General features: G+C 43.6%; 1 protein-coding gene across 1 annotated transcript in view; it reads right to left on the reverse strand.

The window, feature by feature from the left end:
* The window catches only part of LOC126198497 (venom carboxylesterase-6-like), a 127215-nt gene that overhangs the window by 13739 nt on the left and 97567 nt on the right, over window positions 1-15909 (reverse strand). The window contains exon 7 of the mRNA XM_049934871.1: window positions 14127-14308. Within this exon, the coding sequence (XP_049790828.1) occupies window positions 14127-14308 (182 nt within the window). The remainder of the gene's footprint in view (window positions 1-14126; window positions 14309-15909) is intronic.

The raw sequence follows: 15909 nt of genomic DNA on the forward strand, positions 1-15909 counted from the left end.
TGGGAAACCGCCTAAAAACCACTTCCAGACTGGCCAGCATACCAGCCCTCGTCGTTAATCCGGCAGCCGGATTCTATCCGGGGCCAGCGCGCCTACCCGAGTCCAGGAAGCAGCGCATTAGCGCTCTTTTTTATGACCTGTTCAAGTATATTTAAATTTTATAATTAATAGTTTAACATTGCGGGGAATGACATAAAATGAAAAAAAATTGCGAGCAGCGGGAATCGAACCCGGGTCTGCTGCATGATAAGCCTTTACCTATTTTTTTTATTTTTTCCCTGCCAACTTTTTTATATATTTTTTAATTTTTTATTTTTTCTCTTTTTTTATTATTTTTAAAACTTCCGACCCCTTTTTCTATTTTTTTAATTTTCCCCCTTTTTCCTGTCTTATTTTAAAGCCCCTTAGGAAAATGGAACTACCAAAAAAAACTAAGTGCCACCGCCACTTTTCATCCCTTAACAAAAAAATCTGGTCCACTTCAGGCGTTGGCTCGTGACTAAACCTACCCCAGAGAGCTGCCTATATACCAGGGGAAATATGGGAAATCAAGGTTAGGGCTATCCTTACAAACAAAACAAAATCTTCCTTTTTCTGAATTTTATTTTTATTTTTATTTATTTTTTGGTTATTTTTGTTGTGTAATTGATCAGAGGCCTTCTGCGCCCCGCTGGTAATATGTTGAGTCACGTCTTCTCGAAATTGATGTGTTCCGTTCAATTGTTCAGAAATGTTCATTGGTTCAAACACGATACCTTCTTCTCTCTTGGCTTAACACATTCCAGCTGCGAGGCGGGTCGTGGAAAGCACTCCCAAGGAAGTTCGAGAACAATTGTCTGTATTTTGGGTCACGGACAACGACATAATGACGTTCATTGAGGTATGTCCAAAAATCGAGTCACTCTCGGCTATACTGGCGGTTTGGAGCTAGCAGCGCAAATATGAGCATGCAAATCAGATTTGTTTTAAACACACTCTGTAACGATCGTGAGCGTTAGTAACCTTTGGTACTGGGCGTGCTGAGTTTGTGTTACTCAAAAATGCCTTTAAGGCGACCAAGCCGTCATTATCAACACCTCACTGACTTTGTTGCAGGTAGTGTAATAGAGTTACGAGAAGCTGCATGCTCCGTGTGCGGTACTGCAGAAAAATTTGGTAGGAATATAGCCACTTTATGTAATTCATGGCAGCGGTGGTCACGGGACTGTACAGTCGCAAGAAGATCGGGCTCCAGACAGCCACGTGGCACTACCAACACGGAAAATCAGCGAGTTCGGCTTATGGCTCTGGCGCATCGTGATGCAGCTGCAGCAGCAATTTGAGCAGCTCCTGGCACCACAGTGACACAACGAACTGCTACAAATCGATTACTTCAAAGACAGCTCCGAGCCAGGACGCCCTGTGGTGTGAAACCGCCAACATTTGCGACTTCAGTGGTGTCAAGCGAGAGCTCATTGGATGGCAGAGTGGTCAGCTGGCACTGGCTCGCTGCCAGTGATGGCCGTGTATTGGTTAGGAGGAGGCCAGTTGAGGACCTGCAACAAACCAGTCTGCTTGCTAGACTCAATGGAGCTATCCTTGGAGTTATGGTCTGAGGTGTGATCTCGTATGACAGCAGGAGCACTCTCGTCGTTATCACATGCAACCTAACTGCAAATGTCTACGTCAATCTGGTGATTCTACCTGCCGTGCTGCCATTCATGAACGGCATTCCAGGGTGTGTTTTCCAGCAGAATAACGCTCGCCCACATACCACTGTTATAACCCAACATGCTCTACACAGTATCAACTCGTTGCCTTGGCCTGCTCGATCACCAGATCTATCTCCGGTCAAGCACCTATGGGGATTCCTTCGTATGACAACTCCAGCGTCATCCACAAACAGCGTTAACCATTCCTGTATTAATAGACCAAGTGGAATAGGCATGAAATTCCATCCCACAAACAGATATCCGGCAGCCGTGTAACACCATGTATGCATATTTACACTCTCACGTCCAACATTCTGGCTGTACTATTATTAATGTACTAGCATTTCACATTTCCAACTGCTTATCTCCCGCTTACGTTAACATGTGATCTTGCAAGGTTATTCGCTTAAATATGTTACCTAGACAAATGTATTGCCGTATTTTCGTTACTCTACATTAATTATTTTTTGTTGTTGAGTTTTTTTGGTCAGTGTTTATATCGAACAGGTGAGGAAGTAACAGCTCGTAACCAATGTTTTGTACAAGACCACCTGTGATTCAGATCCTTTACGACCGTTATACTCTGATCACAGTGCCGAGAAGCTAAGATTTTCAGTCGTTGTAGGTAGGCGGGGTAACACCCGTACCCAAGCTTCATGCTGATGAGAGATGTACATGACGTCTACAAAGCTTCACAGATGTGAACCATGGCAGAGAAGAGACATTCGGTTGTATGGCCACCAGATGGCCGTCCTTGTAGTGCTGGAATATGTGGCATTCACAATTCTGGACGTGATAAGCAGCTTTCTTGACCATCGGGATGAATCCTTACAAGCGATTGGTATTGCGCCGAACTGTACTTCCGTAATACTTCTCTCAGCGAGGAATATGCTTTGGTGCCCTTTTATCCAAAGTAAGTGGGCGTCAACGGCCAATGCCTTCACGTCTATTACGTCCTGTTTATCAAACGCTGGATGTTGTAGTTTCTGCAACACACTTTGGGAGTCCGCGAGGGTAAATACAAGCCGGAAAGTCTGCGTTCAGTAATAAATAGTCACCCTGATGTCAGGTAACTCCACTGTGTAGATAGACGATTCCAGGCGGCAGTGCAAACATTTGGTATGTGTCGCTAGAGAGGCTGAAGGAAAAAAATATTTACCTATAACGTTTGCAGCAGATATTCTTAATGGGGAAATGAATTAAAGACAACTTCAATGTAGGCTGAGGACAGCATCGATTTACCGTTACAGGGATACCTCAGGTTACTAGAAACTTCTCTCTCGACAGTGTACGAGACCAGGATGCTGGTCAGATGATGACGGGGACGAGGAAAATATTATCTTTCTTAGTGGAGTGTTCATCTAACAGCATTACTAAAATATTATAATTATGCTACCTACACGTCTTTCGGTCAATTCAGAAATGTTGCGAGCTAACTCTGTGGTCATGTCATATGTGTGCTCTACCTCGTTGCCAGGAGGCAGTAGTGACGCCACTGGAGAATTTCTCTGGCCGATACGTGGCACAGGGAGCTGCTGCTTGGACAACGTAGTTACCTGTACTAAACCCTGAGCGGGCGTTGGCCATGTCTCGATGACATACGTACATCTTCACTCGCATGTAGTGGCCAATATGATAAGCATGATATGTTACAGCCGTCTTGAATAATTAAAGGAAAGCCATTAATTAGCATTTATTTGAGCTAGACAAATGTACTATCTTCCAGAAATTGACATTGATGACTTGAAACAAAAATTAATCGTTATGTGGCATAATTTGAAAGTCCCTATGCCCTCTATTAAGTACCGATAAATTAACAGTACATAAATTCAAAGTTCGTAACAGATTCGCCAATTCGCCATTAGTGAAACAGAATGTATCCAACACGCAAATTATTGTTTTATAAATCTTTTACTTTTTAGTTAAATAAATCAGAATTAATACAAAACATTTTTAATAGATTTATCCTTTGGTCCAGTTTTTGATCGTTGCGATTTTTTTTTTCAACTTTTATAATCAAAACATTCTGTTGTGGTGCTACAACTGGAAGTGTGTTGCAGCGTCTCGGTTCTAGAGCTTCACACGCCGACCATATCTCTTTCCACATTGCTCTGCTACCGCTGCACTGATCAGCCAAAACATTATGATGAACAGCTTAATAACGTGTTGGTCTACGGAGCTGGCGTCCGGCAGCGTCCCAGATGTGTTCTATTATATTAATGTCAGGCGAATATGGTGACCAAGATATCAACGTCATTAACACGCTACCCAATCCTCTGTAGAACGATTGTGTGCGTATGACACGAATTGTTATCCTGTTGGAAGATGCCATCGTCGCAGGGAAAGATATCAGTCATGCAGGGATGCATGTGGTTCGCAATAACGTTCACTCAGGATGATGGTGTTTCTCGACATGACCATCGATCTGGTGTACCAGTAAAGGTGATTCATCCGAGTAGGTGACACATTTTCATTGATTCTCAGTACAATGATCGAGCCCAACCCAATAATACTGACACTGTCGTTGAGTCAACATAAGGGTTATAAGCTACGGAGCCTCATGATCAACAGCGTGCGCTTAGCGATGTGCTCCGAGGCACTTGTCCATGCACCAGCTTTGTACTCTATTGTCAGATCTGCCGCAAGTCGCCGCCTATCCTGCTGTACAGAGCGGGTAAGCCTCCGACATCCACCTTCTGTGATCATGCGTGAATGTCGAACATTTTGTCACCTGTTTGTATTTTCACTGGCCTTCAACTACTTTCCATAAAATTTCACTTCATCCATCCTTGCCAGGATAGACGATGGAATGACAGCCGATCTTAGGGTGCCTCATAGAAACACCGACAAGTTTTCGGGTCAGATTCCTTACACCATGTCAAGAAAAAAATCTGTTAACGTGGACCCTAAAACAGTGCAGAGTGACCGCTCGGTTTAAGGCCCCATGTCACGGAGTGCGCGGCCCTCCCGCCGGAGGTTGCAGTCCTCCATCGGGCATGGTATGTGTGTTGTTCTTAGCATAAGTTAGCTTAATTTAATTTACGTAGTGTGTAAGTCTAGGGACCGATGACCTAAGTAATTTGGTCCCGTAGGAATTCACACACATTTTTATGGACTCTAATGGCTCTGATGGCTCTGAGCACTATGGGACTTAACATCTGACGTCGTTAGTCCCCTAGACTTAGAACTACTTAAACCTAACTAACCTAAGGACATCACACACATCCATTCCCAAGAGAGGACTCGAACCTGCGACTGTGGCAACTGCGCTGTTCCGGACTAAAGTGCCTAGAAACTCTCGGCCACAACGGCCGGCATGGACTCTAAAAGGCATACCTAAAGATCGATAAGCAATTGTTCAATACAAGACATAAGTCCCACAGTAGTGAAATAAACAAGTGATCATAATTCTTGAAGGGTGTATTGTAGAGCCTACGTTTACTGTATTTTTTTTCTTTATTTGCTCCATACTACCTACTCCAAAAATATGGGAAGAAAATTCCCTGCAGTACAAGATCTGTTTCAGAGTTTCGAAGATGAACAAGTGCCCATAGCTATCGTTGCGAAATTGTGGCGAAAAGGGTATGCGATGAAGTCGGACGTTGTCTCTTCGCTATTGAGAAGGACCATGCCGGTATATGCTGGAAACGTGTACTCAAACCGTGTTGCGCTAGCACTCACAGCCACGTGAATAAGTCACGAACCAGGTCGGAGAGGCAAGATACATGTCAAATGACATCAGCTGATCCGACGTAACCGCCTCCCAACATGCCTACCTCCCACCATGACTATCCTGCTGCATGCTCATCTAGGAAACGTGTTTTAAACGACTGTAACACGGAAACGGTACGTTTCGAGACATGGGTTCCTGTTCAAAATGTTATCTACTCACTCCTCTCTATAAGTCACAGAAGTTTGTAACGGGAATTTCCGAGCACCCTGGATAGGAAGAAGACACATATAGACGTGTGCCTACAACAAGCTGCCACGATCCAGTGCAATAGCAGACCGTGCTGACCACCCTGGTATATAGAGCAGGCGTCATCTGCGATGAAGAAAACCTGTCAGACGAACTGCAACACCTGAAGGAAGCATTCCGCAAAAATTGGTACAGTAAAGTGTAGATTAGTGGGGCATTCAAGAATATACAAGAAGTTGGAATCCACGAAGAGGAAGAAGAAGACAAGACATCCGCTTTCCTTCGTACTTGGGACTGCTCTCGGCCAAAATTGCGAGGCTACTTAAAAAATATAAAATAAAAACCCCCCTTGCGACCCCTGTCCTCCGTAGTAATCATACACCATATTAAGAACCATAGCGCGCCGTTTGTATTGTTCAGGAGACCATCATGAGTAGCGTTGACTTGAAGGTAATAATCGTCTTTGTATAGATGTGCCAACTCTGTTCGTGTCATTGCGTATTTCTTTCAGTAACGTTCTGTACTAGACCGCAGGAATTCGTTTTATGTATGGTCCAAGTTTCATCGAGGTCGGCCTACGTTACTTTGAAACATCATGCGAAAGTTGCTTTTGTCTTTGCGTTTTGCTCACCAGTATACTAAATACTAATGTAAGCTAGTTATTATCATTATATTAAACATTTTATATGTATTACCATTATTATTATTAAATTGTAGGAACATTAAAAGTAGGAGTGACAGAGAATTATGTTTTGGGTGGGGGAGAGGAGAAAGTAAGAAACTGTGAATCCCAGCTCTCTTCCCGCTTTGCCCCGTTCTTCCCTTTCAGTCCCGCCCCTCCTCAATCGTCCGCCCCTCCTACTTCTCCCTTCCCAATCCCACAGAACCTAACCCTCGATCCGTGTCTGCTGTGTTGTGTCTTCGCTTGTCGCCGAAGAGATTTAAGGGAGTCGCTTCTTTCTCTAATGTAGCCGCCAATTGAACAAGAGCTCTTTTCGCCGTGTGGGCACACTCCACAGTGATTGGCAGAGTATAAATGTATCCGCATTTCTAGATTTCAGGCAACAGTTGCTTGACGGTCACCACGCGGCCAGATGGAGCTGAAATCTCTGTTAGAAAGATAGCTAGTTTTGACATGCTGTCAATTGCCCATCGGCAGATTCAAATACGTAAGAGGACGCGGCAGTTTCCCTCCGTGTAATCAATGGGCATTCTTCATAAGATGGTCACGTAAAGTAGTCCATCTCTCATACAGTAATAATTAGGATCATCTCTCACATTTTCTCCTATCCTCAGTTATTTGATAAAATAGGCAATCACATTTCATTGCCACGGCCATGGATCAGAAAAAGATGAGACCAGAATGAACTACACACCTGTGTCTTTTCACGTTCTAAATTTGTTAAGTTAGGAATTGTCCTGAATGCTAGTAATTTTAACTCTTTCAGTATTTTAACATCAATATTTGCTCGTTGCTCTGTTAATATAAATCTACCTCTGTACTGAGAGTACACATATCTCTTCGTTCTATATTGGGCTCTAGATTTTTTTGTTGTTACTGTATTTGTTCTCCATAGCTAAAGACATTATAAATAGAAAATTCAGTCTTACAGTAAGTGGCAAAATCTGATGTTTGACACACAGCGACTGAATCAATTCGATAATCATTGTCGTTCATTTGTGATTTTCGGGTATACAGGGTGGTCCACTATCGTGACCGGGCCAAATATCTCACGAAATAAGCGACAAAGGAAAACATTGCAAAGAACGAAACTTGTCTAGCTTGAAGCGGGAAACCAGATGACGCTATGGTAGGCCCGCCCGATGGCGCTGCCATAGGTCAAACGGATGTCAACTGCGTTTTTTAAAATAGGAACCCCCCATTTTTAGTTACATATTCGTGTAGTACGTAAAGAAATATGAATGTTTTATTTTTTCGCTTTGTGATAGATGGTGTTGTAATAGTCACTTACACCACACAAATAGCCCCCAAGTGTACATCTATCCACGAAACGTGGACGTAAGCAGAAACACAGCTCCACTTAAAAAGAAACCACACAGCAATTAAATTTTTGTAATTTTTTGTATTTATGGTACGTAAACTTCAGAACTCAATAATCAGTCATCAAAGGCCATGCATCTCTCAAAAATTTGCGAGAAAATCAACTTTGAAGATTTTCGAGAGTTTTTAATATCTTAAATGAGGGTCTTTTTTCTTTCGATGGGCCTATTGGCTCTATGGTAGAATGCTCGCGTGCCACGTAGGTGGCCCTGGATCAATTCCTGGCTGTGAAGTGTAAAATTAATTTAATTTGTAGTGTTTCTTTTAATTTAAAGAATCCTTACTAACAATCTTTTATAAAATATTGGTAATTAAGTTTTTGTATTTGCTACGAAAAGTTTATCTTTGTTTGAGACACGTAATTAGAACTAAGAAGATGTGCATCTGTCATAAAAATGGCAACTATATGTGTTAATTAGCATATATTCAGTGAATTTTATATTTAAACAGGTGAGTATTCCACCACAGAGTCACACTGTCTGTCGAAAACTCTACCTTACTTTCGCGTGTTAAATGCTCTCAGAAACTTCAAAGTCGATTTTCTAGTTAATTTGTTACAGTTGTATCGACATGTTTCAGGCAACTGATGTCTCAGTTCTGGACTTCACGTACCATAAATATAAAAAATTAGAAAAACCGATTGCTATGTGGCCTCGTTGGTTCAAAATGGTTCAAATGGCTCTGAGCACTATGGGACTTAACATCTGAGGTCATCAGTCCCCTACAACTTAGAACTACTTAAACCTAACTAACCTAAAGACATCACACACATCCATGCCCGAGGCAGGATTCGAACCTGCGACCGTAGCGGTCGCGTGTTTCCAGACTGTAGCTCCTAGAACCGCTTGGCCAGAACGGCCTGCCCTCGGTGGTAGTCAGAACCTCGACACAATACTGCAGTACCTCAACAGAGGACTGTGTTGCGAGATTCTCATGACACCTCTACAGTCGCCGCCAAGAGGTTCCAAACTGGATGTTATACAAGTGATGTCAGTCACCATTCACTGGATCTAGGACTATGCTAGTGTTAAAGACAGAACAGTGCAAGTGAACACTGACCTATATTGCATAGCACAATCTTCACAATGCAGCTAAGTAGTTTAAAAATTCTTTCGCTAAATCATTGCAAGATGTTGCCAATCTGTATTGCCATCTATTTTTTCCATAGCTGTTGCCTAGCGTTATTTGTCCCAGTGACGGGGCTGTATAGTTGCTGCATGTAAGCTGGTGATCTCATAACAGCACTACGAGTATTTTCGGTGGCAGGGATCCAAGTGTGTTTGGTAAATACAATAATTCTTCAGAGTAACTACAGTCCGATTAAAATTACTTTATAGCTGACATTTCACGCGTTGGAGCTGGTTTCCTCCTATCAGGACTCTCAAGGTCACACCAAAACTGTTCGCTGTTAACAAATTGCCACTACAGTTGGTCAGTTCACTTCCAATTATTTGTCCAGCTTTCTTTCTTCCTGTGTTTGGATCCCAAATCTGGTCCTTTTATTTCTTATTCGATCAGACATGATAAACACAAGTAAACCACACTTAAACAATACATACACAAAGATTCTAATGAAATATACAAGTTTCATCCAAAGCACCAACCAAACACTACTCGATCCTTTCGTACAAAACGCCATTCAGTATCACATGTACATTGATTATAATCACAGAGATCGTCTTACATCAGATCAGTTTCGCATGACACTAAGTGAAGCCGAATTTTTGGAGCCTGCAATTCATCGTTGCGACTGAGTCACTAGAGTCATAAATAAAACTTTGTGGTGACATTAATATTTCGCCACAGAGTAGCGGCTAAAGAAACGAGAGTATTGCGTTATAGCGTCAAGGACTTGTAAATCTGGTGAACAGTTTTTGTTGTTTATTCCTTGGTCGTTTAGTCATTGCTAGTATCTAAAAGAAAGTAGCATGTTAGGTTATCTCGTGCCTTGTCATTCCCACTTATCGCAACTGGAAGAAAGTAACTACCAAAATCTCCAACCACGTGGTAGCGGAGCGTAGTGGTTAGCGCATATACCTGATGCGTAGCAGATCATGGGTTAGATTTTATACAAACCCCACGAATTTTTCTGTCATTTCTAAATCTAATCAAAAGACTTGGATTACAATTTTTATTCAAAGAATTCATTTAAATATATTTATTTATTTCGAAAACTTTGGCGCGTCATTTTCATATCGTACTGACTTTTTTGTTCTTTCTTACTTTTCTTCCTATCTTTCCTTTTCGCTTGGTATCTGCCTGTGTCACCCGTAATCTGCTACCAAGTGGCAACCAGGACTGCACATTGGTTGGTAATGCGATAGGTCGTGCGCCCAAAGTGAGCATAATCTCATGTAACCAAGATAACGAAAAACTGCAGTTTGCTTTCAGCACTGTGTCGTGTGACTAGGGCCTCCTGTGGGGTAGACCGTTCGCCGGGTGCAAGTCTCTCGATTTAACGCCAGTACGGCGACTTGCGCGTCGATGGGGATGAGATGTTGATGATTATGACAACACAACACACAGTCCGTCTGCGGGGAAAATTTCTGACCCAGCAGGGAATCGAACCCGGGCCCTTAGGATTAACATTCTGTCGCGCTGACCACTCAGCTACCAGGGGCGGACGCTTTCAGTCCTGAAACCAAAATATTCTTGTAGGAAGTGTATCCATGTGCAGGGCCGGAATGGAAAGTATAAGAGACTCAGTAATGTTGGTCCACCATATGATGTCCCACACTGTAAATTATGTTGCTGAACAAATAAGCAAGGTTAGTCCAACACGTATAGAATGACAGTGTATTTTCTCGATTATTAAATTTTTCTCTCTTGAATTTGCTCGTACAAGTTAGGTCTCATCCCCGTGAACAAAGCGACCGTGATTTTAATTCTGCCGCAGACCGTTGACCACCGTTTTCTCGGGTATATTGCTGTGTTTGCGTGTCGCCTATTACCGAGCAGTAGTCGACAACCGATGTGGTAACAGTCTAACGGCAAGCGACAGACACCAACTGTCAAGTAATTGCAATGGGACTACAGCTCCTCCCCTCTTCCCCCCCCCCTCCGCCCCCCCCCCCCCAATTCAATGCGGCACGCTATTACACACGGTGACTTTCCGGTGCGTACGGAAATGTCGCCAGCAGAAAACGTAGATAATTTTCAAACAAAAATATTCCTTCCTTGACTTTTTGACGTCAAAACAACTATTCAGTCGTCAAATGTTCAAATCTGTGTGAAATATTATGGGACTTAACTGCTAAGGTCATCAGTCCCTAAGCTTACAAACTACTTAACCTAAATTATCCTAAGGACAAACACACACACCCATGCCCGTGGAAGGACTCGAGCCTCCGCCGGGGCTAGCCGCACAGTCCATGACTGCAGCGCCATAGACCGCTCGTATTCAGTCGTCAGTCGAACTTGCTTGGGTGACAAAATATCGGCAGATTCTACTTATAACTACGAGGTGTAAACAATGGTTGAACCCGCAATGGATAGATCATGGTACCAGTGTAGGTTCATCCGCGTAATTATTACGGATTAAGTTGATGCGAAGTTACACATTGGTTTAGCACGAAAGTCGTTTAGCTTGGACATTGTTTCGGGTGTCATTGTTAAGAGCTTGCGGAGCACTAACAGGACTCAATGTGAGAAGCTAAAAATATTCGCCGAAGTATAAGTAAAAATCGGTAATTACTTAGAAAACTACAAAACAGTGAATGATGTCCTCTCATACCAGTCGTTAACATGCACGGAAATATAGAAGACGCAAGTCAGAGGAAAGCTCGCATCGAAACGATCTAAAAACCCTATAAAGTCCAATGCCGAAGAAAGCGAGAGTTACGACAGCGTCCAAAGGAATGAAAAAATGTAGCAAAGCGATTGCGTAGCTAGCCGATCGGGCAAATTATCGTGCATGTGAGCCTGTGATCTGCCTCAGGCGGTTATCTATTTTATGAAAGATGCCACTGTTGATCATGTTGACTTCATCGATGGCGATACTATGCAACATCACCTGACATACTTGCTTCGAGTTCATGAGCCCATAGACCGTTGCTACATTCGGTAAACTTGTGAGTTATCTATTCTGTAACTACAGTACTGCTTGTATAGGCAATGAAGAGATTGATGATTAAAAATTACTTATTTATACAAAACGCTTATCATGATTTTATCTCAGCGTTTCCGCCAAAAATCTACAGCGTGGACCCCCACTGCGCGAGCAAAAGTTTTTGTCTTTAGTTGACCGTTTAGTCCATAATCAGCGTCAAAATCATTTATTAATACCGCCAGCCTTTGGAAACGTGCAGCCGGTCGACGTGGCCGTGCGGTTCTAGGCGCTGTAGTCTGGAACCGAGCTACCGCTCCGATCGCAGGTTCGAATCCTGCCTGGGGCATGGATGTCTGTGATGTCCTTAGGTTAGTTAGGTTTAATTAGTTCTAAGTTCTAGGCGACTGATGACCTCAGAAGTTAAGTCGCATAGTGCTCAGAGCCATTTGGAAACGTGCAGTGGCGAAAACAACCTGCCATACGAGAAGCTTCCTGACTCGTACTTTCAATATGCCGAAGACGAGTGCGAGGAAAAAACTCTGCCACATTCAATCGACAGAACTCGTCAAGCAGCGCGACCAGTGAAGCCTGGAGAAAGTGCGATGTATGAAAAACTATCTTTCGCTTGCTTCATTACTTTAACGTTTCGTGTATTTTGTGACTAGAGTACTTCCTTTAATCGAAGAAGCTAGGTGAAATATTTATAAAGCAAACATTTTGCTTTAACGTTAGTTTTATGTTTTCCTGACTTGTCTTTGCAGAAAAGCACTGATAACATAGTAGTTATTACCGGTAAGCGTAAAAAACTCCACATAAGTTTTCATTCATTTCAGCATTATCTGTATGCCCTTTGACTTTCCATACACACTGAAAAGACAGCCTGTATACGATACTTGGTCATACTATCCTCCAGACAGCATGTAATATGAACACCATCTGTGGGATAATCTACATCTACATCTACATCTACATTTATACTCCACAAGCCACCCAAAGGTGTGTGGCGGGGGGCACTTTACGTGCCACTGTCATTACCTCCCTTCCCTGTTCCAGTCGCGTATGGTTCGCGGGAAGAACGACTGCCGGAAAGCCTCAGTGCGCGCTCGAATCTCTCTAATTTTACATTCGTGATCTCCTCGGGAGGTGTAAGTAGGGGGAAGCAATATATTCGATACCTCATCCAGAAACTCACCCTCTCGAAACCTGAACAGCAACCTACACCGCGATGCAGAGCGCCTCTCTTGCAGAGTCTGCTACTCGACTTTACTAAACATCTCCGTAACGCTATCGCTCTTACCAAATAACCCTGTGATGAAACGCACCGCTCTTCTTTGGATCTTCTCTATCTCCTCTGCCAACCCGACCTGGCATGGATCCCACACTGATGAGCAGTACTCAAGTATAGGTCGAACGAGTGTTTTGTAAGCCACCCGCCGGCCGCGGTGGTCTCGCGGTTCTAGGCGCGCAGTCAGGAACCGTGCGACTACTACGGTTGCAGGTTCGAATCCTGCGTCGGGCATGGATGTGTGTGATGTCCTTAGGTTAGTTAGGTTTAAGTAGTTCTAAGTTCTAGGGGACTGATGACCACAGCAGTTGAGTCCCATAGTGCTCAGAGCCATTTTGTAAGCCACCTCCTTTGTTGATGGACTACATTTTCTAAGGACTCAGCCAATGAATCTCAACCTGGCACCCACCTTACCAACAATTAATTTTATATGATCATTCCACTTCAAATCGTTACGCACGCATACTCCCAGATATTTTACAGAAGTAACTGCTACCAGTGTTTGTTCCGCTATCATATAATCATACAATAAAGGATCCTTCTTTCTATGTATTCGCACTACATTACATTTGTCTATGTTCAGGGTCAGTTGCCACTCCATGCACCAAGTGCTTATCCGCTGCAGATCTTCCTGCATTTCGCTGCAATTTTCTAATGCTGCAACTTTTCTGTATACTACAGCATCATCCGCGAAAAGCCGCATGGAACTTCCAACACTATCTCCTAGGTCATTTATATATATTGTGAAAAGCAATGGTCCCATAACACTCCCCTGTGGCACGCCAGAGGTTACTTTAACGTCTGTAGACGTCTCTCCATTGATAACAAATGCTGTGTTCTGTTTGCTAAAAACTGTTCAATCTAGCCACACAGCTGGTCTGATATTCCGTAGGCTCTTACTTTATCAGGCGACAATGCGGAACTGTATCGAACTGCTTCCGGAAGTCAAGGAAAATGGCATCTACCTGGGAGCCTGTATCTAATAGAATAAGATAATAAGAGTATAATAAGATAATAAGAGTAGAAACTGCCATCAGTGTCTAGTATGAAAGAAATGAAGACCAAGGTCCCACAGAAGATGTGCAACAAAGAGCAGAGAAGATTCGCTGGAGTCTGCTCACATCGACAAGCGACTGCGCATCGTCTAGCGTGATGTCTCCCTCCCCAAAGTAGAAGTCGTGGAGCTCCCGCGTGGCGTTTATCCGCTCCTCCTCCGTTGGCAGATGGATGTCCGGCGCCGTGGCGACCTCGAACTTCTCGTTGAACGTTCTCAGGACTTCCGGCTCTGTCAGGTAGCCGTCACCTGTAGATCAGAGGACGGGTACAGTACACTGTTCATATTAGCTTTATAACCAAAATAATTGGGAGGAAGTTCAATACGTTGTATTTTTTTTTTTAAAACATTCACATGCAACTTCGTTTCTGCACAGAAATTCTCAGACATTTGGTTTTATCTAAAGTATTTTAGAGAGAGTGAAAGTACGACTGCTTTTTTCCCCTCCGATCGGTCGCGAAGTGGGGATCACAGTTAAAACCAAAAATGTTTTATTTGCCACGTCTAGCTACAACCTTCCAACTGCTTCTCTAACTAGTCGCCGGCCTGGCTTAGACATTTGTCGTAGCGTGGTACTTTCGTCATAGAACGCAGCCACCTGTGCTGTCCGTCAATTTCATGCTCTGGTCTGCAGTTCACTGTGTTTGCCAAAATGATGTCCTCACAGAGAGCGGTTCATGTGAGCAGAGGCGAATACCAGAGGGAGCCATGTCCGGGCAGTATGGTGCGTGGTGAAACGCTGGAGAGAAGTGTTGTTGTTCCACCAGCAGTGTGCGGCCCAACATTCTCATGAAGAAGGAAACACATGCAGTTACGTTATGTAGGCTGCACGAAATGAGGTGGAGCCCCTCAGTACCACTTCGCACGTCGTGGGGTCCTCTACGTGCTCACTACGCGCCCAGAATTGAAAATTGCGACGTGACGCGGTCGAGGCGAGGCGAGGCGAGGCGAGAAAGAGAGAGAGAGAGTTTATGCTTTTGTGTTCCGGTACAGCTCTGGATTAAATTCAACCTAACATGGTACGTACACGACACAGTATTAGAACACCATTATCGTAAGGGGACGACACCCAATGGACCCTCTACCGAACGAAATGGCGCAGTGGTTAGCACACTGGACTCGCATTCGGCAGGACGACGGTTCAGACCCGTGTCCCGCCATCCTGATATAGGGTTTCCGTAATTTCCCTAAGTCGCTCCAGGCAAATGCAGGGATGGCTCCTTTGAAAGTGCACTGCCGATTTCCTTCCCCACCCTTGACACAATCCGAGCTTCTGCTCGGTCTCTAACAACCTCGATGTCGACGGGACGTTAAGCCCTTCCTTCCCCAAGGGTTCCTATTTGTTAGAAGAGGTCAAAAACTGATGACGTACAGTCATAACTCTAAAACGCCCTGAATAATTTGAATCAAATCTAGTTTAAGTTCTAACAAAAAGTCGCACTGGAGGCCTGTGACCATTATGTGAATACTGAACATGCCTTTTCCACCGATTTTTGGCCGCTGAAAATAAGTGTACACAATTATCTTGAAATTTCCAGCCAGATTAAAACTGTATGCTAGACCGAGTCTCGAACACGGGACCTTTGTCTTTCGGAGGTAAGAGCTCTACAAACTCAACTAACCAAGGACGATGCACGATCTGTCCTCCCAGCTTTCTTCCACCAATACCTCATCTCCAACTTTCAGAACTTCATAAAAGATCTCTTGTGAAACTTCCAGGACTAGCACTCCAGGAAGAAAGGATATTGTGGAGACGTCGCTTAGCCATAGTCTGGGAAATGTTTCCAGAATTAATTTTCATTCTGCAGCGGAGTGTGCGCTGATGTGGAACTTCCTGGCAGGCTAAAACT

Source organism: Schistocerca nitens, chromosome 8 (genome assembly GCF_023898315.1).
Source record: "Schistocerca nitens isolate TAMUIC-IGC-003100 chromosome 8, iqSchNite1.1, whole genome shotgun sequence".
Taxonomy (NCBI): Eukaryota; Metazoa; Arthropoda; class Insecta; order Orthoptera; family Acrididae; genus Schistocerca; species Schistocerca nitens.